Raw genomic sequence first — 27932 nt, forward strand, 5'->3', positions numbered from 1 at the left:
AAATAGTTTTGGGGTCATGCTCAGCGCAAACTAAGGACTTATTAGCAAGCCCTAATCTGTTGTTAATGATTTTGTAGTCATGGAGGACTCATTTATTCGAGCTGAAAAATAAAATGTTGCGCTCATGGAATGGCATGCTTTGCCAAGAGTGTGCAAAGCTGTCATCAAGGCAAAGGGTGGCTACTTTGAAGAATCTAAAATATATTTTGTTTAACACTTTTTTGGTTACTACATGATTCCTTATGTGTTACATAGTTTTGATGCCTTCAGTATTATTCTACAATGTAGAAAATAATAAAAATGAGTAGGGGTGTCCAAAGTTTTATATATAATTTACAAGTCCAAAAATGGATATAGCAACTACAGATTGCCCCTTCAAGTCTATCAAAAGGGTGCAAGTTTGAGCATGTGTCCAACAGGCCTATGGATTTATTTTTATCAGCATTAATTAGATTGCGCATTAAAAGACCCACTTTTATTCCATAGACTTGGATCTGCACTATGCAGCTGCAAGAGCACATTTTTCACTGGCTGTCCACTGGTTTCAAAAACAATGATTGATAGGAAGTTTATATTTCTTGTATTCAACCATTATTGGGTTCAAATACACATTTAGACTTGTGAACAGTCATCCACAACAACCACAATCCGTATGGCGCAAATAGCTAAATGTCATGGCTTTAGAAGCCTCTGATAAAATTCACTTACTGTGGGACGATTGGGATTTTTACTAGGATTAAATGTCAGGAATGGTGAAAAACTGAGTTTAAATGTATTTAGCTAAGGTGTATGTAAACGTCCGACTTCAACTGTATGTAGATATCAATAATAAATGATATCCCCGTAGACTACACCACTGCTGTCATTCTTACCGCCAAGCGTTTATTCAAGTTGGATAATCTCTGGATGCCGACAGCAGTCGCACCATTGGAAGACATAGCTTGGACTGTGGCCTACAAAAGCCTATTCCTGCTCTTTTCCCACGATCCATCAAACACATTTGGTGTGTCATCATAGTGGTCTCGGACTTCTGGTCAGACTCTCTCAGGTGGAACAAACTTAAAATGTGCCCCTTTTTTCAAAGCCAATTCGAATGTCCTTGAAAAGTGTCAAATATTTTTTTACGCAAACATCCTTTCTGAATTTAAAAGTAGTCCTTGAAGGAACCATCTAGTTTTTCAAAAGTAATCTGTACTCTGATTACAATATTTTTGCTGGTAATGTAACGGTTTAGTTTTTTTTGTAATCCCTTACATGTAACTAACTACATGTAATCCGTTACTCCCCAACCCAGGTAATGTGTTGTATTGGATGTGCCCCAAACATAACAATTTATATTCATGACAAAAAGTGAATTGCTTTGCCACATTTTTTGTTGCAAACAGGATGCATGATTTTGAATATTTATATTCTGTACAGGCTTCATTTTTTCTCCCCACTCTGTCAACAATGTTGTCCATGTAACTTATTCTGTGATTTGCTAAGCACATGTTTACTCCTGAACTTATTTAGGCTTGCTATAAATAAGGGGTTGAATACTTAACGACTCAAGACATTTCAGCTTTTCATTTTTTATTAATTAGTAACATTTCTAAGAACATAATCCCACTTTGACGTTATGGGGTATTGTGTGTTGGCCAGTGATAAAATAAATCTCCATTTAATTCATTTTAAATTCAGACTAACACAACAAAATGTGGAAAAAGTCAAGGGGTGTGAATTCTTTCTGAAGGCACTGTATTTGTGCGTTTCATCTTACTGTTTTATCTGTTTGTGTCACTAGGGGGCAGTCACTGATCATGGGTGACTGAGCCACAGTACATGACATGGGGTGTATTCATTACGGAAAAAATGTTTACCGTTTAAGAATCAAACGGAATTAACCAGAGCAAACGGAACGAAACGGGGAGGGACCCACCTGAATTTGTTCAATAGAAACTCTTGTTTGCGTTTTCTGCGTTTGGAGTAAACAGTTTATTGCAAAACGTTTTGCAACAGAATCGGCGTAATGATTACACCCCTGAGCAACTATGGCTCGGACCATCGAGAGAGAAGTCAACCTAAGCAGTTGTTGCCTCGCAAAAAAAGGAAGGCTGTCTTACACACGTCTGTTTTTGACCTCGTATTAATTCACAGTCCACATCATGATCATCAATGAAGTAAATGAATAGTTCAAAACCCCCATAGAAGCATTGGGTAGATATAAAACCTAGAGTAGCCCACGTCTTTCCATGTTTACCTGGGGCCTTGAGCTCCTGGTGTAAGGTGGAGAGCAGTCCTTTACACACGCTGCAGTAAGGCTCTGGCCAAGTCAGGAAACAGCCAAACACCTCACAGGCCTCCTCCAGCAGCTCCGTGGCAGGGGGACAGAAGGGGGTCTGCAACCAGAAAAACACCTAGTTACAGGTAACTACGGTTGGGGTTCTTGTGTTTGGTTTATTCATTGATTGATTGATTGATTGATTGATTACCTGTAACAGAGTGGAGGAGAACATGATAGCGAGGGGAGCCACAAGCTCATACTGACACTGATCCTGGACCTGCACACACATACAGAGATCCAAAAGTTCATTCACATGTCCACACTTCACAGTTTCAGTTCTCAATTCCCACCACAAGGTGCCATACTGCTCCTAATCACATACTGTAGATCCCACCTACATTCTGTAGAGGCGTGGGGTCATCATGACATGTGACCATAAGAATCTAGGTCATAGCAGCATCCTAAGTAGAGGAGTTATGATGGCCTCTGCCCTTTCAGTAACGACCTGTGACCCCTCACCTCTCGGGTCTTCCTGAGGACCTGCTGCAGGAGGATGAGGAAGTTCTCTGGGTCTCTCTTCACCAATTCCTCCAGACTCCAGCGGTTCATCGACTGGCCCGCCGAGCACATCAGGACTGAAACCCACACACACACACGTCACATCAGAGGCCACATTGTGCAACATGTTATGAATATAGAACGTGCAGCTTCCCTGAAGGGTACACAGTGTACTTTGAACAAATTAATAACGTAATTTCAACACCGTATGTGGCAACAAGGTACCTCCTGAAAATGTGATGTATAAAACCACAGTGTGTATGTAGGTGTATGATATCTGACACAGTTGGTGTTGCTACGCTCTGCTACACAAACCGATCCTACCCCCCTCACACTACCTCATACTTCCAGGCACACTGTGGTCTATGTCACCACGGTCTCTCTCTCTGTGTGTGTGTGTGTGTACGCGCGCGCACACACCACTTCCGCCACAGCCATAGTGTCAACGTTGATACTTCCTCTAGCGCGTAATTACACTCCACTGACAGTTTTCAACAACAGACAGACTCACTAGGCCTACTGGGCTTCAGATATACCGGTCACCACGAACAGTTCTGGTGTTCAGAAGTTGAGAAAGAACAATTTACGGTCAGTGTGGTCTGACTGATGACGGAGGAAGATTTTCCAGCGGAGGTGTTAACATGTGGCTGGACACTTGAAATGTGAAACGTCTCAGGCTTTTTGATATCGTGTCGACTTTCTGTGACACCACACGTAGAAAATGTCCCAACAGTTTGGAACAATACTATGACATGAACTACATGCAACGGTGACAATGAACAGGCCTGCTGTCCATATCATGTGAACAACCATATTATGCCTTTCTTAAAGAAATAAAGCACTGTATGTCTCAAGTGAAATACACTGGGAATCAAATTCCCTGAGCATGAACACCAAGTCACCAGAGAAGAGATGAAATACACTGGGAATCAAATTCCCTGAGCATGAATACCAAGTCACCAGCGAAGAGATGAAATACACTGGGAATCAAATTCCCTGAGCATGAATACCAAGTCACCAGAGAAGAGATGAAATACACTGGGAATCAAATTCCCTGAGCATGAACACCAAGTCACCAGAGAAGAGATGAAATACACTGGGAATCAAATTCCCTGAGCATGAATACCAAGTCACCAGAGAAGAGATGAAATACACTGGGAATCAAATTCCCTGAGCATGAATACCAAGTCACCAGAGAAGAGATGAAATACACTGGGAATCAAATTCCCTGAGCATGAATACCAAGTCACCAGAGAAGAGATGAAATACACTGGGAATCAAATTCCCTGAGCATGAATACCAAGTCACCAGAGAAGAGATGAAATACACCCGCCCACGTCCGACCCTGCTCAGCCCAGATGAGGCTTACCGTTCCAGGGTTGTGGTGCCGTGGGGCTGGGTCTGAGCCCATCCAGACATCGGTCCAGAGCATGCTGGATCCGGTCCTCAGTACACGACGTGTGCTGCATGTCTTCTCACGGCCTGGAGTAGAAGAGAGGGATAAGAAGATAAACATCACACCTCTCTCCAGTCATCCCTCCCTTTCCGTGAATGCATATTAGACTGTCATCAGATCAAGGAAGTAAACACCGGTTCAGTTTTGCATCTTGGCATACATCGCAGGGGACATATGAAAATGCCCTCATGAGTTCCGTGGAAAAGCCACAGGACAGGAGGGAATTTCAGGGGGATGGAGAGATAAACAAACAGTTATTCTATTTTCTCTTCCTGCCCTTCTTATAGTTTATTACATTTCTATGGCCCTTCATAGGCATCGCCCTCATCTGTGTTCCTGGGAATCATATAGGACCTGGGGCTTCCTGATGTTAGGACGCACAACAGGGGCATGTTCAGTAGAAACCAAACGATTTGAACATGTTTTGAAACAGAGAACATGAACTGGTATATTTAAAAAAATCTCATTTTTCGGCTTAAAAATGTTTCTGTTTCACGCCTGTTTCGACCCAGGTGTTAGGATCTATGGTTGGGCTTTGTTTCAGTCGTGTTGTAATTGTGTTGAATCTCCTGTTATGCATGACAGGATGAGGGTGTTGATTTATAACAGGCAATTTCACTCTCAATCACAGGAGTTTCATGTTTCTGTAATCCAGTCTCTGCATCAACGTAATAATATTCAATAACAGTCACATTAATAAAATGTACATCATCTCCTCAAAACTACTGGAGGCGGATTCATTTTCTGTCTATTACCATAATAACTGGTAATCATTTGTTAATAATCATGTAATTGAACTAAAATGTCTAATCGTTTTTCACAACAATCTTCAAGTAACGTCGGTGACATGTGACTACCTCACCACTTGATAACGTACAGTGATAAGTACAGTAGCCTACTGTATGAACGTGTTGACCGCACATTGATCAACAGCCGGACGTTTTTTGGTCATGACACAATCTGCAGATGTCTCAAGAAAGGCCTGTGGAAATGACTGTCAAAGTCATCGGTGTGTTGTTGACCCGCTACAGTAATGTAGGATCCTGGACATTCACAATAGAAGCAGCTATTCTATTAGCCCGGGTGCCAATCTATTTGTGCCATCATGCCCAACTTCGTATCACCCATTGTCATACCTTTATCCTGACAATCACAGCAGTAGGAGTTGGCAAGAGCACGAACAGATCTGGGACCAGGCTAGGAGTGTATGAATTGACTGTACACATTCTAAGATTCCAATATAGAGACATATCCAAAAGGTACTGTCCTCGGCGGCAGCCGCACTACGTATTGTCCTTTCTTGCCCCACTGGGGAACTTCACCATGGGTTAGAGCCCAGGGTTGGGGTTTCCGACGTGGACAGTGGAGCTTCCTTTGTTGAGTGAAAACAAAAGTTTTTTTCCATAAGACAAGACACTTCAATCCCTCCCACCAACTACAAGTGTTTGTATCCAATAACAGGCTCAAAAACTCCCCATTGAGACAGAGAAATCCCCTATAACCCACTATAACCCACATGTGAGTGATAATGTGTGCCAGATAGCACCGCGCTGCATGTGAATCTGTGCCCATGAATGACTCACACAAATGCACAAAAGAAAAGGTCAGAGGTGTGATCGCCATGGTGATTAGGGATAATATCTCACCAAATTACGGTGAACGAAAAACCACCAGACACCTGCTCTGAGTGGAATTATGCTGATTCTGACCAACCGATGCGCATCTGGGAGTGTTCCTCAATGGCCTTACGGCGATACAGCGATACGAGTCTGTTTTTATGTTTCAGCTTTGAGTCAAAACAAGCACCACCTCATTTGAAGCCTTTCAAATCTAGGAGCAGGCTTCATTTGGGTCCTGGAAACTCAGCTTTTAAAGTAATGTTACAGGGGCCAGACCAAGCTTTCTCAACTGGGTCATGCAGCTGCTGTTGAGAGGCAATGATGTAAATGCTCACGGTGAGAAGTATCCCTATTTGTAGGTCTTGTGGGGGACTTTTCACAGTATTGACCACAGGACATGAAACTGGCATTGTGTACAGATGAGCCTGGGGGGGCCACACACACACACACACATACATACATACATACATACATACAAATACCACAGGAGGTTGGTGGCACCTTAATTGAGGAGGACGGGGCTCGTGGTAATGGCTGGAGCGGAATCAGTGGCACGGCATCAAATACACCAACACATGGTTTCCATGCCATTCCATTCACTCCGTTCTGGCCGTTAATATGATCTATCCTTCCCTCAGCAGCCTCCTGTGACACACACACACACACACACACAGCTGGGCCAGAGAGCGCGAGTCAGACGGATGGGGGAAAAGAAAAAGAAACGAGGGTTACCCCCCGGCTCCAGAAGCTAACCGGCGGGGCGCCCCCACCATATTATTAAGGCCCCTCCTAAGGAACCATGAGAGGAAGAGCATGTGACCAAAGGCCAGGGGGGGGTCAGAATAATTCAACCATGATTTTCCAGCACCACTACTGTTAACAACAATATGGTGAACCCTGACAATAACAATAGAAGTTACATAAACATAAACACTTTCCATACAGCCTAGTTCTCAGCCCCCCCGTCACCCACGCTAAAAGGTGTATTGTATCCCCAGACGTGTCATAGTCTGGTCCGAGATCTGTTTGGGCCGTCTTGCCATTGTTTGAGTTGACAGTGACCATAGGAGTTGGCAGGACAACACAAACAGGTCTGGGACCAGGCAAGACGTGTTACGAGCGGCACGGTCAGCAGGTGTAGGAAAGTTACTGTTTGATACTAACCGGTAAATGACCCACCCGGTCATTGTGGAACTATACTGTGTTGGACACCGGCCAGGTGGACTGGGAAGGAACTAATAAGTCACATAAGTTCTGATGGCTGTATCCAGTCTAGGGTCAGATGTTGACTCTGAGTATAATAAAGCAACTCTTATGATCTCATTTACACAGTAGGACATTCAAGAGTGAGTCATCCACTGCCATATAAGGGCTGAATGTCGATGATGAACTTATTTAAATGCTTATGTAGTGGTGTGAATGCATTAAGTATGGATTGTGAATGTGTAGTAGAGTCCTTCAAACAAAAGTGCTAAACATTTTCTAAACATCAGTGACAGTTGGATTTGTTCCACACTGTCGATGGAACACTAAGCATAGATTAAAAACGGGCTGTTCTACACTAAATTCTATTCAGGTATTGAATCATTCTGTTTACATGGCAACTACTGAAATTATATGAAACTGTGGGCTTTCATAAGAGGATGTATGAATGTCCTCTCAAACGTCAACAAGGTCACTTCCACATTTTCAGCTGTTGCAACAGAGGTTAAGGAAAGCTGACTAAAAGTCACATGTCTGTCTCTAGGTGCCATGTCCCCGGTCTCTCCTTTGTCCTACATTTTGGAGTACGTTACACTCTTAGGAAAAAAAAGAAAAAAGAAAGTTGAACCCCAAAAATTGTTTGTTGACAGTCCCCATGGGAGAGCACTTTGAAGAACCTTTTTTGGTTCCTGGTAGAACCCTTTTGGGTTCCATCTAGAACCCTTTCCACACAGGGTTCTACATAGGTTCTACCTGGATCCAAAAAGGGTTCAACCTGGATCCAAAAATGGTTCTCCTATGGGGACGGCCGGAGAACTCTTTGGGAACCCTTTTTTTCCTAAAAGTGTAGCGTCTGCAGGTTTTCCACTAATCTCAACCCAAGGTACTAGCATGACACAGCCGACCTCAACCAATTAGGTTCAGTTAGATCAACACAAACATTTGGGTCCCCGTATAAACCAAAATACTTGGGAGTGCCACGATCAAGCCAACAAGTGAGTCATATGAGCCTGACCGAACACAACCTTACTATTTAGTCTTATTGTCAGCAGATTTATAGGTCAAGCCTGAATGTGACTCAACCCTGGTGGAGCACCCTTGCACACAGCTGCAGCATGATGAAGGCCCTCAAGTAACCTCAAGTCAACAGTAACAAGATCTTCAGCTTGCCGCTAGCCGGGTTGCCAGATCTGTGTATGCTTTAGCCAACTCTCCAATACAATGAACAACAGAAGAGTCAGCACAAGCAGATCTGGCAACCAGAGTAGCTTCCCACTCTGCCTGTACCCCCCACAGAGATCCTATTAAATGACTATGTAATTCTATGGTACCCTTCCCTCAAAAACAGTGTTACGGCCATGACAACGAGCAACAGATCTGGCAACCAGGTTAGCCCTCAAATTTCTTCTCTGCCTCTATAATGCTCTACCCTCAGACACAGTGTGAGACTCTTCCTTCTTCCCAAGTCTTTCCTTTCCTCTGGCCCAGCCTGATCACATTTCCAACAGCTTCCAAACAGGAAGATAGCTCCCCAGCCCTGGAAGGGAAGCAGGTGCCTGTCCATTGTTGTGGTGTGATCAGCCTCTCAGATAGACTCCCACAGACCAGGGAGGCGGTGGTGGTGGTGGGGGGGGGGGGGGGGGGGGGGGGGGGGGGGGTCGTCTCATTGTACTTTAATTGATAGTCCCATATCCCCATCCAATCTTCCTCTGTTGGGTTTAAAACACTAAAGACCCCCTCCCTGTATCACCTTACCCTCCTTTCTCTCGCTCTCCACTGGACAACTGCATGAGAACCAGCCTCTTATGGTTTTAGGAAATAACAAAAGTTGAACAATAATACGATAATGCTCCGCTGTAAAATGCTTCCTCTTTTGTTCAATGCAACTACCGGCGAGCAGGCGTCTTTCGCACGTACAGGCCCAACCAGGTACAGTGGGATGCAGTGGCAGGGTATCGATGATGGTAAAGTTCATTAGACTCTATGGTGGAAGTATTGTAGCAGCCACATCTGCAGTTACTGAACACTTTCAAATCGGACCAAAAACATATTTTTCTCCCCGCATTAGAGTCCTTAGTGTACACCCTACACATATTTTATGATCAGATTCAGGACACATTCAGACAGGAGACAATAGATCCACAAGGTGTCATTATACACGGACTTTGATCCTCACGTCCCCAGTAAAAATACATTTTTAGAGGGAGTGGACAATTATGCAAATATGGTCTGAATTGCATGATGTTGTTGTTGTTGCACTGGATGTTATGGACTACGAGCCAGGCCTGATGTAAGACACGGCTACCAAACATCCACACTGTTTTATGTATATCCACATTTACAGCTAGACTGTCAGATAGAATATCTTGAGCACATGATATGTAAATAAGGAAAATCAGTAAGGTGTATAATATTTGACTGCTCTTAACCCAAGCATTTGTGTATAATGTGCAATGTAGATATAGTATATGCAATGTGGAAGACCTGGGGGCGTGTTCAGGTGACATTTGGATAGAAATATGTTTAACAAAATATGTAGAACCAAACATGCCTCTCCGACATGTGGAATAAGGAATCATGTCAGCTCTATTCACTACATTTCTATCTGCCGCGTTCCACGTTTGCCTCCTGAGCGTACCCCTGGGTGAGTGAGGTGTATATCATGTGGGAAAGTTCTGTGAAAACATAGATTCTGTAGATAAGACTGGTAAAGAGGTAAACAGGAAGATAGGTGGTGCAGACCGTACTGCATGGCGTTTTGATGTGAGTGCTAACCAAACGATCTTGTCTGCTAAAAATGGGTGTTGCCGCTTTCACTAGTGCTTGGAGATAGATATAGGGAGGTAGGTGACTTCCAATCATACGCTGAAGAGCGGCAGGTAGCCTAGCGGTTAGGAGCTTTGAGCCAGTAACCTTAAGGTGTATGGTTCGAATCCCCGAGCTGACTCCGTGAAAAAAAAAAAAAATCAGTCGATGTGCCCTTTAGCATGGTACTTAACCATAGTTGCTCTGGGTAATAATGTTTGAGAAATGACTTTGGTTAATAGTTTGCTAAGGTTACAAATATTCTCAGTGCTCTCAATAGACTGAAACCTAAAACAGAAACACACTTGCACATCAAGAGCAGGTTGTTAGAAAGTGCATTTGGAGATATGAAATAAAGTATTCTGTTTCATTCTGCCTTCGCCATAAACCAGTGGATCCACGCTGATGATTGGGATATGGATTAAATAGTTCCTTACTAGAATTATTTGATAAACTGCAACACCCAACTGCAGAGGCCATTTCCCAATCTTTGACTAATCTTTGAGCAAAACACCGAGCAGAAATATGTATGACTGTGACAGACTTCCACTTACCCATCTACAGTGCCCTCGGAAAGTATTCACTTACCCATCTACAGTGCACTCGGAAAGTATTCACTTACCCATCTACAGTGCACTCTGAAAGTATTCACTTACCCATCTACAGTGCACTCGGAATGTATTCACTTACCCATCTACAGTGCACTCTGAAAGTATTCACTTACCCATCTACAGTGCACTCGGAATGTATTCACTTACCCATCTACAGTGCACTCTGAAAGTATTCACTTACCCATCTACAGTGCACTCTGAAAGTATTCACTTACCCATCTACAGTGCACTCTGAAAGTATTCACTTATCCATCTACAGTGCACTCGGAAAGTATTCACTTACCCATCTACAGTGCACTCGGAAAGTATTCACTTACCCATCTACAGTGCACTCGGAAAGTATTCACTTACCCATCTACAGTGCACTCGGAAAGTATTCACTTACCCATCTACAGTGCACTCGGAAAGTATTCACTTACCCATCTACAGTGCACTCGGAAAGTATTCAGACCGTTACAGCCTTCATCTAAAATGGATTAAATGCCATTTTCCCCCCTCATCAATCTACACACAATACCACATAATGACAAGAGCAAAAACAGTTTTGACATTTTTGCAAATGTATTAAAAATACTTTATTGACATAAGTATTCAGACCCTTTGGCATAAGACTCCGGTGCATCCTGTTTCCATTGATCGTCCTTGAGATGTTCCTACAACTTGATTGGAGTCCACCTATGGTAAATTCAATTGATTGGACATGATTTGGAAAGACACACACCTGTGATATATATAAGGTTCCACTATTGACGATGCAAGTCAGAGCAAAAACCAAGCCATGAGGTCGAAGGAATTGTCAGTAGAACTCTGAAACAGGATTGTGTCGAGGCACAGATCTGGGGAAGGGTACAAAAGAAATGTCTGCAGCATTGAAGGTCCCCAAGAACACAATGGCCTGCATCATTCTCAAATGGAAGAAGTTTGGAACCATCAAGACTCTTCCCAGAGCTGGCCGCCCGGCCAAACTCAGCAATCATTGGGGGAGGAGGGCCTTGGTCAGAGAGGTGACCAAAAACCCGACACTCTGACCGAGTTCCAGTGTTCCTCTGTGGAGATGGGAGAACTTTTCAAAAGGACAACTTTCTCTGCAGCACTCCACCAATCAGGCCTTTATGTTAGAGTGGCCAGACAGAAGCCACTCCTCAGTAAAAGGTACATGACAGCCCGCTTGGAGTTTGCCAAAAGACACCTAAAGGACTCTCAGACCTTGAGAAACAAGGCCTGAATGCCTGAATGGCCTGAATGCCAAGTGTCACGTCTGGAGGAAACCTGGCACCATCTCTATGGTGAAGCATGGTGGTGGCAGCAAGTGGGGATGTTTTTCAGCGGCAGAGACTGGGACATTAGTCAGGATCGAGGAAAGATGAGCGGAGCAAAGTACAGAGAGATCCGTGATGAAAACCTGCTTTTCAGAGTGCTCAGGACCTCAGACTGGGGCAAAGGTTCACCTAACAGGACAACAACCCTAAGCATACAGCCAAGACAATGCAGGAGTGGCTTCGGGACAAGTCTCAATGTCCTTGAGTGGCCCAGCCAGAGCCCGGAATTGAACCGGATCCAACATCTCTGGAGAGACTTGAAAATAGCTGTGCACCAACTCTCCCCATCCAACCTGACAGAGCTTGAGAGGATCTGCAGAGAAGAATGGGAGAAACTCCCCAAATACAGGTATGCCAAGCTTATAGTGTCATACCCAAGAAGACTCAAGGCTGTTTCTGCTGCCAAAGGTGCTTCAACAAAGTACTGAGTAAAGGTTCTGAATACTTTCATATTTTTTATTTTTCATAAATTTGCACAAAAATCTATAAACCTGCTTTTGCTTTGTCATTATGGCGTGTTGGTGTGGAGATTGATGAGGGGGAAAAAACGATTTAATCAACTTTAGAATAAGCCTGTAAAGTAACAAAATGTGGAAAAAGTCAAGGGGTCTGAATACTTTGCAAATGCACTCTAAAACCTTTAGATTACTGTAAGTGGTGCATCAAATCAACACATAGTTATACTGTAGGTGACAGGTGGGGTATTAGAGTATTATAACTGTGGTCCTCTGTGGCTTGGTTGGTAGATCACGGCGTTTGCAATGCCAGGATTGAAGGTTTGATTCCTGTGAACACTCGTTTGAAGAATGTATGCATGCTAGACTAAGTCGATTTGGATAAAAGCATCTGCTTAATGATATACAGTGAGGAGAACAAGTATTTGATAACCTGCTAAATCGGCAGTGTTTCCTACTTACAAAGCATGTAGAGGTTTGTAATTTTTATCATAGGTACACTTCAACTGTGAGAGACAGAATCTAAAACAAAAATCCAGAAAATCACATTGTATGATTTTTAAGTAATTACTTTGCATTTTATTGTATGACATAAGTATTTGATCACCTACCAACCAGTAAGAATTCCAGCTCTCACAGACCTGTTAGTTTTTCTTTAAGAAGCCCTCCTGTTCTCCACTCATTACCTGTATTAACTGCACCTTGTTTGAACTCGTTATCTGTATAAAAGACACCTGTCCACACACTCAATCAAACAGACTCCAACCTCTCCACAATGGCCAAGACCAGAGAGCTGTATAAGGACATTGGGGATCAAATTGTAGACCTTCACAAGGCTGGGATGGGCTACTGGACAATAGGCAAGCAGCTTGGTGAGAAGGCAACAACTGTTGGCGCAATTATTTGAAAATGGAAGAAGTTCAAGATGACGGTCAATCACCCTTGGTCTGGGGCTCCATGCAAGATCTCACCTCGTGGGGCATCAATGATCATGAGGAAGGTGAGGGATCAGCCCAGAACTACACGGCAGGACCTAGTCAATGACCTGAAGAGAGCTGGGACCACAGTCTCAAAGAAAACCATTAGTAACACACTACGCCGTCATGGATTAAAATCCTGCAGCGCACGCAAGGTCCCCCTGCTCAAGCCAGCGCATGTCCAGGCCCATCTGAAGTTTGCCAATGACCATCTGGATGATCCAGAGGAGAAATGGGACAAGGTCATGTGGTCTGATGAGACAAAAATAGAGCTTTTTGGTCTAAACTCCACTCGCCGTGTTTGGAGGAAGAAGAATGATGAGTACAACCCCAAGAATACCATCCCAACTGTGAAGCATGGAGGTGGAAACATCATTTTTGGGGATGCTTTTCTGCAAAGGGGACAGGACGACTGCACCGTATTGAGGGGATGGATGGGGCCATGTATCGCGAGATCTTGGCCAACAACCTCCTTCCCTCAGTAAGAGCATTGAAGATGGGTCGTGGCTGGGTCTTCCAGCATGACAACGACCCGACACACACAGCCAGGCCAACTGAGGAGTGGCTCAGTAAAAAGCATCTCAAGGTCCTGGAGTGGCCTAGCCAGTCTCCTGACCTGAACCCAATAGAAAATCTTAGGGGGGAGCTGAAAGTCCGTATTGCCCAGCGACAGCCCCGAAACCTGAAGGATCTGGAGAAGGTCTGTATGGAGGAGTGGGCCAAAATCCCTGCTGCAGTGTGTGCAAACCTGGTCAAGAACTACAGGAAACGTATGATCTCTGTAATTGCAAACAAAGGTTTCTGTACCAAATATTAAGTTCTGCTTTTCTGATGTATCAAATACTTATGTCATGCAATAAAATGCAAATAAATTACTTACAAATCATACAATGTGATTTTCTGGACTTTTGTTTTAGATTCCGTCTCACAGTTGAAGTGTACCTATGATAAAAATTAGACATGCTTTGTAAGTAGGAAAACCTGCAAAATCCGCAGTGTATCAAATACGTGTTCTCCCCACTGTATATATAAAAATCGTTTGCATGCATACTGTATCCATGCAACCAACACATGCTTATTCATCAACTTCCTCATTGTGTATTAGAATAATGACAGTACAATCACAGGGTGTCTAAAAATAAGCCACCAAAATGCTGCTTGGTGGGGGTCTGCAAGTTTACTTCCTTGTGTGTCAGTGACATTATTTTGACAGCCCCTTAGCCTTTCCCATCACTTTAACATAATCTACCACAAACTCAAGCAGTTTAATAAGCCCAGTTGGGTTTATCTGTGTTGTTTCTGATAGTCAGTCACATTTTAATTGATCCATTTGTGGAATTTGCAAGTAAAATAACTATCAGTTTAATGGATAATGACCTCAACTATCCAGAATACCCCATCACCAGAAATTGTAACTATCCTTATTTCGATTTATTTATTTTGTTTAACTAGGCAAGTCAGTTAAGAACAAATTCTTATTTACAATGACGGCCTTCCCCGGCCAAACTAACCTGGATGGGCTAATTGTGCGCCGCCCTATCACGGCCGGTACAGTCTGGAATCAAACCAGGGTCTGTAGTGATGCCTCTGAGATGCAGTGCCTTAGACCGCTGCGCCACTCAGCAGACCCATAATACCCTTTTCTTACACCCCTGGACCAACCGCCAGCCACAAACTCAGAAACACAAGCATTGAGGAAATGATATGACACTTGGGCATTGGTTAGGTTTATTCGATTGGCGAGTCTACTCCCAGGATTAGTGCAAATACAAAATGTTCCCTTCTCAGATGTATGGAACCAGTATTTTCTCCATTTGCAGTTGTGGGCGCAATGGCAACAATAAGGCATCGTCCACAGATGAAGACAACTGACAATACTAACTCATATCCAAGGTCAAATGTCTTAATTTGAATATAATTTAATTTTTAATGTCTGAGTCTGGAGTCAGACACTTCAGTACTTTACAAATTGTCCAGACGTTACACTTCTGAAACTTTTCTATTGCCTATTATTCTGGATTTAGGCTCCAGTAATTTAGATGCCGCGTGTGAGTTCGGACCTCTTGGCAGTTGCTGGACCTGGGTTCGAGTCCCAGTCGGGGCTACCACGTCCCTTAACCGTCAACCTTCTGGCCCGAAGCCCAGCGCACCATCGACTGTGCAACAAAAGCATGCATTGTGAAAAGACAATAGCCTTGCAGGCTTACAACCACAGACAACGCACCAGATCCCCTTTAGGAGATAGCCCACTAGTCCTCCACACGGCTTACCTGCTGTTATCGTCCAGTAACATCCATAGCCTTTCGGCGTTAGTTTGTGCGAAAGCCCCTCAGGTCCAATGACACCAATCCCACTGCCATTCATTCACAAGAGAGAAGAGGGGGAGCGCAGATGAGCCACTAGTGCTGTGTAGGGCTCCAGAGAAACAACAGCTGTAGACTACCACCAGTCACAGTAGCCACAGTAGTAGTAGTAGTAGTAGTAGTGGAGATATAGTCCCTGTACACGCAGAGGGCTTGTGTCAAACAGGAAGTGAATGAGAGAGGTGCATGTAAGCACAATGAGGAAGGCAGAGTGTGGGTGTCTGTTGGCCTCCCTAAAGGAAGTAATTTGTCTCGTTTGTTTGTTTCCCTGCTATTTTCATGACTAAAAATGTGTTACATTGTTTTGAATGTTGGGCTTTGATGTTTCAATTTCTAGTTTTGACTGGCTGGGTCATTGATTTAATAGGATTGACCATATTTATTACTAATCCCAATAGCATTTTGCCCCGTCTTTGCAAAGGTAGGTTTCACATCTCTCTACCCGATACGCTTGAGAGAAAACACACCTGAGAGTTTGTCCAAGTTCAAGTTGATTCACATGTCAACTGAACTCTGAATTGTGTGATGAATAATAAATGGATACTAATAGAAACAAAACAACTACTTTTAGTTTTACACTGACTTTCTAAATGGTTAATATCTACATAACAACAAGCCTATTTTGAAATGAAAAAATGGATCTGGGCTCATTGGAACAGCCACTGTTCCAGGTCCAATTCAGCAGTTCTGTCATTTTCTCTGCCAACTGTTTTCTTCTCACTCAGGGCAGCACTATTGGTCTCCCTACTTCCCCTGATGCCACTTTGACTGTGATTTGCATTTCATGTGTTACGGTAAATCCCTCCCCCTCCCCTCTCTCTCCCCCTCTCTCTCCCCCTCTCTGAGAGGGAACAGGACGCGATGCATTAGCTAAAAACAATGGCAGTAAATAAACAGTAACTTCATGAGGTTCACAATGAAGGGGAATGTGAGTAGTTCCTGTATTACTCTGGGGTTGGGATGGATTACTTTATTCCTATCACTTTTTTTTATATAGGCCCTACTCTGGAAGTCTGAAGTCCATGATTACTATAATAGCTCTAGAAAGGTCAAAGGTGAAAATGATATCATTTAAACTGACTTTAAATGTGCATTTGAGTTATTGGGAGAAGAGGCTCAGTCTAATAATAAAGATGGTTCTCCACTTGCAGTTCAACCAGTGAAGGCCACTATTACACAGATGCCATCATGCCAATGAGATTGAATAGACCCCACAAAGTACAGTAGCCAGCCCAGTTAGCCAACCTACAACAACAGTGGTGAACTACTGCCACCTCCTGTTATGAAGTCATTAGACTACAGCAGTGGTGAGGACATGGACGTGGGTTATCACGAAACTTCCCTAGTTCTTTGACTACTGCACAGAATATCAAAAAGGTGCCAGATTAATATTGGTCAATGTTGGATAAACAGCACTACATTGTCTCAACGTTTGGAACAAACGTACCAAGTTCCATTCTGTTCCCATAAGATGGCGCTCTTTCCACAGCCTCGGGATATTAAACGTGCTACAGGTGCTTGACAAACAATGCAGAACATCAACTTCCCACTCCACAGCCATCTGAAGAGATAAATGGAATACGCAATAAAAATAAATGCTGCTGACATCATTGTTCTGACAACCTAGATATACGTTCCTGACAGCCACTCTAGCATAGGTGTTAGCAAATGTCCATTAACGCGTGCCAAACAAACCATTTTCCAGACGGGATCTTTGGTGGAGTCTCTTGCCCTTTTATTAGCAGCGAAGCAAATATAAAAAACCATACCATATGCGAAATCATCGTTCCAATGTATAAACGGTCAAATGTATGCTCTCCATACCTGTGCATTCCCACTTCCTGGTCAACTATGTGCCTACACACGTGACCCATGACCCAAGATATAGAGCCCCATAGAGATGTCATAATACCCATAAAACCTAGCAGTCAAACAGGGAAATGATTCCAATTGTTTTTCCATCACTCATTTTTCCCATATGAAATTTTAGAAACACTTAAAATAAGGACTGTGTTTCGTGTAGGCTCACCCTGGCGTGACGTTTTGATAACCATGTAATTGTCTCTTGGACAAGGTAACTTTTATCAATATATTCGGCTCTATTTACTCTCAGATTTGAAAATATAATTTGCATCTAAGTAGACATCATGCAAGACTACAAATCGCTGGAAGCTCCTGCACGTGGCTGCAACCTGGTCTCAGAGAATTTGTATTATTCTGTATGTAAATCTAAGACACTCCATTTAGTATGGTATGTATTAATGTGTGAATGTCCATCACCCATTTCATATGATGTGTTACAATTTACAATGTGTACTATATTTTACAAAGTTGCAAAGTGTACAATATGTTATGAATTACAATTCATATTATATGTTATGAATTTGCAAATGTATAATATGTTACGGAGTTGCAAAATGCACAATATGTTACATATTTGCAAAACGTATGATACAATATGTTACAAATTCTAGCTAGGTGGCTAACGTAAGCTAGCTTGCTAATGTTAGCTAGGCTAGGGGTTAGGTGTTAAGGTTAAGTTTAGCAGTTAGGTTAAAGGGTTAAAGTTAGGGGAAGGGTTAGCTAACATGCTAAGTAGTTGCAAATTAGCTAAAAAGGAGTAAGTAGTTTGTTTCTAATTAGCTAAAATGCTAAAGTTGCACATGATGAAACAACTTTGGGTTACTAGACATTCGCAGTATACACCTACCCATCCACCCTGACCAACCCACACTACTTTTGTTTTTGCCTTACGTAACTATCTGTCTTATGTAAACATACCAAACGTAACATATCATACTAATTTGAGTATCCCAGACTTACATTTACTATGTTACATCTAGCCTCTGAGACCAGGCTACTAGCTGACACATTTGCTAACAGGTATTGTGTCAATTTAAAACACAAGACCGTTCACAAAATGTTACATTTAAAGAAATGTAGGCCATTTATTCATTAATAAATTTAGCTAACATTAGTTTATCCAGAGATTCTTACCTTTTCCTCGATTCGGCAGTCTTTTCCAGATCATTATGGCATTTGTAGTTCTTTATGATAGCCATTAGCAGCTAATTGGCATTTCATTTTTTGGGGGTAAATACAGGCAAATATATTGGTAAAAGTCACCTTGTCCTAGAGAGATTTACATGGTTACCTAAACGTCACACCAGGATAAGCCTACACAAAACACAGGCCTTATTTTAAGTGTTTCTACAATCCCCTATGGGAAAAATGAATGGTGGAAAACCTAGAGTGTTGTTTGAACTGGTATAAAACCAAGATTTGTGATTTATTGCCACCTGCAGTTGTGGAATGTTTGCTAACAAGTATAATTCATTGGCTGATCCCTCCCGATGACCAGGATGGAATAATGTGATCCTTCCTTAACCCATAGGAAGTCCCAACAAGTAGACTACTTCAAAATGGTGAAAGTTCTTAATGGCGCTGCCCATGCTAAAACAGGATTTTGGGCCCTAAGGTCCACTATCTATCTCTATGGCCAAGTCTTATGGGAGAGCCACCCAGATGCTCCAAAGGTTTTACATAATTTCAGCCAGTAGTTTTGAAAGTCGTGCTCAGCAGCCAAAACGGGTCGTGGAAAATATAGTATGATATGAATTCCAATTCATACAATACATGTATGTTACAAATTTGTTACTGGTTATAATCCCTGACTGCATCTAAGTATACCGGAAATATGACATTATTTTCCAATGGTAAACGGCCTTGATGGGATATCTTCATTTATCCATCATCTTAGAGCCTAGTATAAGAAAATGAAGTATGTATGTGTGTGTATATATATATATATATTAGTAGGCCAAAATGGCTCCTAGGGTTATAACAGATTTATCAAGCTCTTGAACTCAATTTACAACAGAGAATTTGCTGATTTGAACACACTATTCTAGCAATAGAGCAGGCCTACACTGCAGGGCCTATTTGTAGTCCTTCCACACCGATCTCGACAAACCCTTTCTGTATGGACCTCACTTTGTGCACAGGGACATTGTCATGCTGAAAGAGGAAAGGGCCTTCCCCAAACTGTTGCCACAAAGGTGGAAGCACAGAATAGAATGTAATACATTCTAGAATGTAATTGTATGCTGTAGCCTTAAGATTTCCCTTTACTGGTACTAAGGGGCCTAGCCCGAACCATGAAAAACAGCCCCAGACCATTATTCCTCCTCCACCAAACTTCACAGTTGGTACTATGCATTTGGGCAGGTAGCATTCTTCTGACATCTGCCTAACCCAGATTCGTCTGTCAGACTGTCAGATGGTGAAGCGTGATTCATCATTCCAGAGAACAAGTTTACACTGCTCCAGAGTCCAAGGGCGGCAAGCTTTACACCACTCCAGCCGACACTTGGCATTGCGCATGGTGATCTTAGGCTTGTGTGCAGCTGCTTGGCCATGGAAACCCATTTCATGAAGCACCCAATGAACAGTTATCGTGCTGACGTTGCTTTCAGAGGCCGTTTGGATCTTGGTAGTGAGTGTTACAACCCAGGAAAGATGAATTTTTTTACGTGCTACGCGTTTCAGCACTTGGCGGTTTCATTACGTGAGTTTGTGTGGCCTACCTCTTCGCGGCTGAGCCGTTGTTGCTCCTAGAGGTTTCCACTTCACAATAACTGAACTTACAGATGACAGGCCAGCTCTAGCAGGGCAGACATTTGAGGAACTGACTTGTTGACAAGGTTGCATCCTATGACAGCCCCACATTGAAAGTCACTGAGCTCTTCTGTAAGTCCATTCTACTGCCAATGTTTGACTATGGAGATTGCATGGCTGTGTGCTCGATCGTATACACCTGGTACCAAGGGGTGTGGCTGAAATAGCCGAATTCATCATTTGAGGGCGTGTCCCCATACTTTTGTATATATAGTGTATTATAGGCGTAATCCCCAATGAAAAGGCTATGGAAGCATTACGAGAGATATAATAAGCATAGTATTCACTGCATTTATTTTCTTCAACAATTGTGAAGTCAGAAATATCGAAAAAGTCATATTTTTATAGTGGTCTTGAGCAGTTTATAATATATGCACAGAAGTCTTATCATATTATAGAATAGGACAAACTTTTTCGTTATTTGCACTTGGTTTCCATGAAGGTTTGATTATTTAAACTTTTGGAAAACTGATAGGCTTACCGAATGGGAAGAAAAAAACCATTAGGCATGCGTATAATATGCTTAATAACTCTTAACTGGCTCACAGTCTAAATTATGAAATACAAATGCACCATAATACCCTAGAAATAACAATAATAATAGTACTACTACTACTACTAATAATAAATAGATTAAAAAGCATATATTTTAACCTAATAAAAGGCTCATGTGACAAAGTCAATATTCATGATGAAATATAAACTTCAATTTCGTTTAGCAATATAGAAACGGTTTTATATGGAAGCCTTGGATTATGTAATCTACGTGATATAATCTACGTGATAATCAGATAAACTTGATCAGTTTGTTGTTCCTTCGCGTGGCACTTAATTACCCGTATCTATCTTGTTATCGATAAACTACCAGTGGATGTCGTTGTTCACTCTTTTTACGCGGGAGTGTCACTCCTCAAGATGACCTCAAACTCTGCAGACGCTCCAATCGTCCTTCACTTTCTCTACGGTCAGTGCGGCAGACAGAGATAGAGGGATAGAGGAAGGGAGTGAGTGAATGAGAAAGACGGGCACACAGGGAGTGAAACAGACAGAGCGAGAGTAGCGGCTCTTACATCTAGACGCGTGTAGATATTTTACTCCCGGAGATTCAAAATAAAACAAACAAGAACACAACAGATCGCGCTTGTGACAGGACAGGCACCCGACCGAAATATTTGAATGACTTTTCTGCCTAGCTGAATTATTATTCCGAGGAATAGTGTCATATGAGGAGATTTCTTAACCTCGTAAGCCCATTTATTTCACTTAATAGGTGCATTATGAAAGGCTAATGTTATAAGTACATTTCTTCTGACAGTGTGTTCATATTAATAACGGTTCAAATTTTATTTGATGTAGGCTTTTCATGTGATGGTAATCTATATGAAAATGTTATTCGATCTATGTGCATGGTAAATTCAAATATCTATTGAGGTGTTGCTTTTCTATTTTAAATCATAGCTTTACATCTGCCGTGCTCTTTTGGACATCTTGCAAAAGTGTCTTATTTATTATCTCTCTTTTCAGGGAACGGCTGGCGTTTTTCAGCGCACGAGACACTGAAGAACAAGGACTACAATGCTAAGGATTTTGGATACCGTGGTCACTGTCGTGACCATTTCCTTTGTGGTAGAGGGGGTGCTCGGTGGCTATGGGGCGAGCATGTTCGCCGCGCAAACATCCCCCCCGGACCCTTGCTACGACGAGAACGGTAACCCGAGGAGATGCATCCCCGATTTTGTGAACTCTGCTTTCGGAAAGGAAGTCCGCACTTCCAGCACCTGTGGTAAAACCCCGGGTAGGTACTGTTTGGTAACAGAGAAGGGCGATGAGAGAAATAGGAACTGCCATACTTGCGATGCCTCGGACCCCAAAAAGTATCACCCACCGACATATCTAACGGATCTCAACAACCCCCATAATCTCACATGTTGGCAATCGGAAAATTACATCCAATACCCCCAAAACGTCACCATAACACTGTCACTGGGCAAGAAATTCGAAGTCACCTACGTAAGCCTGCAGTTCTGCTCACCTCGACCCGAATCTATGGCTATCTTCAAGTCTATGGACTACGGCAAATCTTGGGTACCTTTCCAATACTATTCGGCCCAGTGCAGGAAAATGTACACCAAACCGAGCAAGGCCACCATTACCAAACAGAACGAACAAGAGGCGATATGCACGGACTCCCACACGGACATGCACCCTCTATCCGGCGGTCTCATTGCCTTCAGCACTCTGGACGGCAGACCGTCGGCGCACGACTTCGACAACTCGCCGGTGCTCCAGGACTGGGTCACCGCCACGGATATCAAGGTGACGTTCAGCCGATTGCACACTTTCGGTGATGAGAACGAGGATGACTCGGAGCTAGCCCGGGACTCTTATTTCTATGCGGTGTCCGATCTGCAAGTTGGCGGTCGATGCAAATGCAATGGCCACGCTTCGCGGTGCGTAAAAGACAGGGATGGAAACCTTGTTTGTGAGTGCAAACATAATACCGCGGGACCGGAGTGCGACAGGTGCAAGCCTTTCCATTATGATCGGCCGTGGCAACGCGCAACAGCTAGAGAAGCCAACGAATGTGTCGGTAAGTCAAAACAGTACAATCTCCAAAAACCATCCAAATTATCTTTAAAGCACTGCAGCAGTTTCCTTTCCACACAATGCCTGTATCACAAGCGAAAATACATTTGGCGTAAATTATATTATTGTTTGACTCTTGTTTGTACAGTCATGGGAGATTTGACTGTTTTTAAGTTTGGTAATGTTGGTATTGGTTGGTTGAGTTAATTGCTAAGGTGGGCACTGCGCATTTGTCAGTTCTGTTGAAAAACAAAGATTCAGATAGGCGTATTTTCTCTGGATGAAAGTTGTCGAAATACTACAAGAGTTATTTGTATTGTCATGAATTAAAAATGGGATTATAGCACATCATATTACGCACCAACAAGTACACACAAGTTTTACAAAACCTGTGTAATTTAGGTTTCCAACTCCAACTCTAAGGCTCGAGGAAAAATGGCCTATCCTTTGTTGTAGTTTATATAGTTCTGGAAAACAATTTAAAATCCTTATTAGTATTAAAATGTAATAATAATAATAATACATTTTTATTATTATTTTGTCTCTAAATTCATTTTTATAGTTTTAAGCATTTTATTAGGCTATGTCAATTTTAGTCTGATCAGCCCACGCTGTATTAATAGACCATGCCTTCATTAAAACATGATACTGATGTGATTTGAAAATGTAGGCCATCAAAAAGAAGGCTTGTATGGTTGTTAAAGAGGTCTGAATTAAGGATAAACCAAAATAACTGTTCGGCACGGCACAAAATGCACTCTTTCAATGAAATGATGTCGCGCGTCCATGCACATAAAAAGTCACATCTCAATTTGAAAACCTAAAAGCCCATTACCGCCATAGCTCAAATGGAGGTTTATAACAACCACCCACTTCAGAAAGACCGCCACATCACAATGTCTAATCATTCACCGCGTTGAAATGTTTCTCATGGGGAAAACTGATGTACAGTTCCAACTTTATCGCTACAATAAAGCGACGCACTGTCATTTATTTCAAGCGCATTTAAACTGCACCACCACAGTAATTGAACAGACTTCTCTGCCCGTTTAATTATCGTTTGAATCAAAGTGAATTATAGGTCTAAATTACGTTAATTTATGTATCATAAAACTATTATTTAAAAAAAAAAGTATATAAAAAAAATCATTATTTCATCCCGAAACTTTTATTATAATGGTTATTGTTGTTGTTATTATATCAAAAGAAATTGCCTTTTTTTTATTTATTTTTTAAACATTACAATATGATTTTTTCTTAATTGGAAACAATCTGCTAATTGTTAATCCACCTATTAAGCCTAATACTCAAATACATGTGATATTATTAGGCAATCATTATTAATTACAACCATAACACGTTATCATTACTATTGTAATCATTCTAAATATTATTAATAGGCTACTTATTAGTATTCATATGAGCCGCTTTGTATTATGTGCTGCTCTTCAACGATATCATCGGACATAGTTAATTCGTGTGAATTGCTTTAGGCCTACAAGAAGAAAAGGAACCGGAATCCATATCTACTCCGATCTTCAATGAACCGGCCCATTTAGATTTATGCTTCCCCGTCTGCCCCCATGAAGACTAATAAAGCACATAGAGGAAGTTATCACATCGTGCCTTTCAACACACTGTTTCCAACAGCGAGGCTCAATCAGCTGCTATAGAGATGGAGACAATGCCGCAGCAGAATCAAAGATATGGTAGTTGCTTTTATTGCCAGACATGCCTAAGACCCACTTAAAGATAGTATGTATTCATGCTTAGATGAGGAGAGAGAGGGAGCGTGCATGAGAATGTGAGTGCTACTGGTTTAGATAAAGGAGAATGAATTATTGGAAAATTGTAGTCGGATATTGACTTGGCTGTTGACTGTTGGTGTTGTATACGATTTTATCATGATGAGTGTGGTTAAAAGTTGTGATTATGGGTTGTTGATGTAAGCGAAGGGAATTGATTCCTTGTGAAATATCTCACCCTTTATAAGCCAAGTAACTGCCCGATACATGCATGCTATCAAGGTTAAGATGAGAGGTAGGCCTAGTGGGGTGTGGTTCCCTGACCGTAGTACCTAAACGACTTCATCAACCGCATTGCTGCATAATGTATGTGTCAGTACTCTATATCAACTCTGAAAATGTGCAGTATTTCATTGGCATTGTATACCAAACATTGATAATAATAGTTCAAGACTTATTAGGGCTGTGTGTCTCGAGACATTGCTGATGGAAAAGATGATGATGATGACGAAATTGGGGAGAAAAAGGGCTAAAAAAAAAAAGGAGACTCCTCGTTACCCAACAGTAAAGTGAACTGACTCAAACTCCAACTTTGTCTCGGTATTTCTATATTTTTTTTTATATATTTTTTTTCGCCCCCTTTTCTCCCCAATTTCGTGGTATCCAATTGTTTAGTAGCTACTATCTTGTCTCATTGCTACAACTCCCGTACGGGGCAAGAGACAAAGGTTGAAAGTCATGCGTCCTCCGATACACAACCCACAGCGCGCATCCAACCCGGAAGCCAGCCGCAACAATGTGTTGGAGGAAACACCAACCTTGGTTAGCGTGCACTGCGCCCGACCCGCCACAGGAGTCGCTGGTGCGCGATGAGTCAAGGATATCCCTACTGGCCAAGCCCTCCCTAACCCGGACGACGCTGGGCCAATTGTGCGTCGCCCCACGGACCTCCCGGTCGCGGCCGGTTGCGACAGAGCCTGGGCGTGAACCCAGAGTCTCTGGTGGCACAGCTGGCGCTGCAGTACAGCGCCCTTAACCCCTGTGACAAATGAATACAAATGAATAAGTGATTGTCAGTGGCGGTTTCTGTGAGGAGGAAAGGAAGGCTGTGCCTCCCTCCTTGGGTCGCCAGGGCTCCCATCCTGGAAAAGCAAACAGACTTGTTTAGACACAACCACTCCGCTATAGGAATGAAGAATGAATTGTTCCCCCCTATCCCCAGTATCCTTGACACTTTATTTTTTTACCGGAACAGCATGTGTGTGTGTGTGTCGTGTGTGTGTGTGGTGTGTCTCGCATGGGGCCACAAAGGAGCATCACTCATTGTATCAATCATGTTGTCAACACACACACACACACACACACACACACACACACACACCCTGTAGCAATACATTCCTCTGCGCTGTTTGTGCTGCGGGCCGCCTGCTCCGTTAGACAAGGCGTGCAGAGCGGGGTGCGGAGGGGTGCTGTGGTCGCACACCCTCTGCTAAAACAAACACCGCCTCAGGGAGAAGAATAGTCTGCCTGACACCTCTCTGGGTTTTTGAGAGGGTGAGGTGGAGTTGGGGTGGTAGTGTGTGGCATAGTGCTGTTGTCTGTTACCACCTGTAAAAGCAATTAGTCACAGGAGGTTGGTGGAACCTTAAATGTGGAGGACGGGCTTGTGTGAATGGCTGGAGCGGAATAAAGGGAATGGTATCAAATACATTGTTTCCATGTGTTTGATGCCATTCCATTAACTCCATTCCAGCCATTATTATGTGCCGTCCTCCCCTCAGCAGCCTCCACTGCAATCAGTAATTGTAGCATAAAGATATGGCTAGGACAGAACACTGTGTGTACTATAAGCTTCAGTAACAGAGAAGTGATGTCAGAACGAGATGTACTGTACTATACGATAAGCTTTGCTATGAGCTGCTTGGTTGGATGTGCTGAAATATTGAACGCTTCCAGCACTATTTGACAGTCAGTAAATTGAAAGACTCTCTCTGGATCCTCTGCAGTCATAACAGGTTCTCAGTTACAGAGTTTATCTAGTGTAGAATTCGAAAGTGATGCGGAGTGGGGACAGTCAGAGTAAATGAGAAAGGAAGCGCCAGGTGGGGAAAGGAAACGTCATCAAGACCAGCATCTTTTTCTACGGTGTGTGAAACACAACATAGGGATAGGTACTTCTATTTTATTATAGAGATAATGATAGGCACTTGTTTTTGTCATGGTCCAAAGAGCCAATCCAATGGCTGAGAATAAGAAATGTGTACAGCCTATTAGTCTGTCAGGATCTCTCTCCAGATGATGATCGTTGTCCAAGTCCTTGAATCTTGCTACTTGCTGTCATTGACTGAACCTGGATATTGGTTATCATATATATATATATATATATATATATATATATATATATATATATATATATATATATATATATATATATATATATATATATATATATATATATATATATATATATATACTGCTCAAAAAAAATAAAGGGAACACTTAAACAACACAATGCAACTCCAAGTCAATCACACTTCTGTGAAATCAAACTGTCCACTTAGGAAGCAACACTGATTGACAATACATTTCACATGCTGTTGTGCAAATGGAATAGACAACAGGTGGAAATTATAGACAATTAGCAAGACACCCCCAATAAAGGAATGGTTCTGCAGGTGATAACCACAGACCACTTCTCAGGTCCTATGCTTCCTGGCTGATGTTTTGGTCACTTTTGAATGCTGGCGGTGCTTTCACTCTAGTGGTAGCATGAGATGGAGTCTACAACCCACACAAGTGGCTCAGGTAGTGAAGCTCATCCAGGATGGCACATCAATGCGAGCTGTGGCAAGAAGGTTTGCTGTGTCTGTCAGCGTAGTGTCCAGAGCATGGAGGCGCTACCAGGAGACAGGCCAGTACATCAGGAGACGTGGAGGAGGCCGTAGGAGGGCAACAACCCAGCAGCAGGACCGCTACCCCCGCCTTTGTGCAAGGAGGAGCAGGAGGAGCACTGCCAGAGCCCTGCAAAATGACCTCCAGCAGGCCACAGATGTGCATGTGTCTGCTCAAACGGTCAGAAACAGACTCCATGAGGGTGGTATGAGGGACCGACGTCCACAGGTGGGGGTTGTGCTTACAGCCCAACACCGTGCAGGACGTTTGGCATTTGCCAGAGAACACCAAGATTGGCAAATTCGCCACTGGCGCCCTGTGCTCTTCACAGATGAAAGCAGGTTCACACTGAGCACATGTGACAGACGTGTGTTGCTGCCTGCAACATCCTCCAGCATGACCG

At 42.7% G+C, this 27932-nt stretch overlaps 2 protein-coding genes across 4 annotated transcripts in view; one reads left to right on the forward strand and one right to left on the reverse strand.

Annotated features, from left to right (window-relative positions):
• Positions 1 to 17485, reverse strand: part of LOC110485801 (phosphoinositide-3-kinase, regulatory subunit 5) — a 28596-nt gene extending 11111 nt beyond the window's left edge. The window contains exons 1-5 of one of the 2 annotated variants that reach the window (XM_036940469.1): positions 17454 to 17485; positions 4191 to 4303; positions 2783 to 2898; positions 2472 to 2540; positions 2240 to 2378 (exon numbers count right to left, since the gene is read on the reverse strand). In XM_036940469.1, the coding sequence (XP_036796364.1) occupies positions 2240 to 2378; positions 2472 to 2540; positions 2783 to 2898; positions 4191 to 4290 (424 nt within the window). In that variant the 5' untranslated portion in view covers positions 4291 to 4303; positions 17454 to 17485. Of the gene's footprint in view, positions 1 to 2239; positions 2379 to 2471; positions 2541 to 2782; positions 2899 to 4190; positions 4304 to 15536; positions 15811 to 17453 lie in introns of those variants that run through there. The other variant, XM_021556979.2, reaches the window with a different exon arrangement.
• Positions 17486 to 21258: 3773 nt separating this feature from the next.
• ntn1a (netrin 1a) overlaps positions 21259 to 27932 on the forward strand; it is a 97283-nt gene continuing 90609 nt past the window's right edge. For both annotated transcript variants that reach the window (XM_036940471.1, XM_036940472.1), the window contains exons 1-2: positions 21259 to 21550; positions 21831 to 22896. In XM_036940471.1, coding sequence (XP_036796366.1) covers positions 21882 to 22896 — 1015 coding nt within the window. In that variant the 5' untranslated portion in view covers positions 21259 to 21550; positions 21831 to 21881. The remainder of the gene's footprint in view (positions 21551 to 21830; positions 22897 to 27932) is intronic.

This window comes from Oncorhynchus mykiss, chromosome 13 (genome assembly GCF_013265735.2).
Source record: "Oncorhynchus mykiss isolate Arlee chromosome 13, USDA_OmykA_1.1, whole genome shotgun sequence".
NCBI classification, from domain to species: domain Eukaryota; kingdom Metazoa; phylum Chordata; class Actinopteri; order Salmoniformes; family Salmonidae; genus Oncorhynchus; species Oncorhynchus mykiss.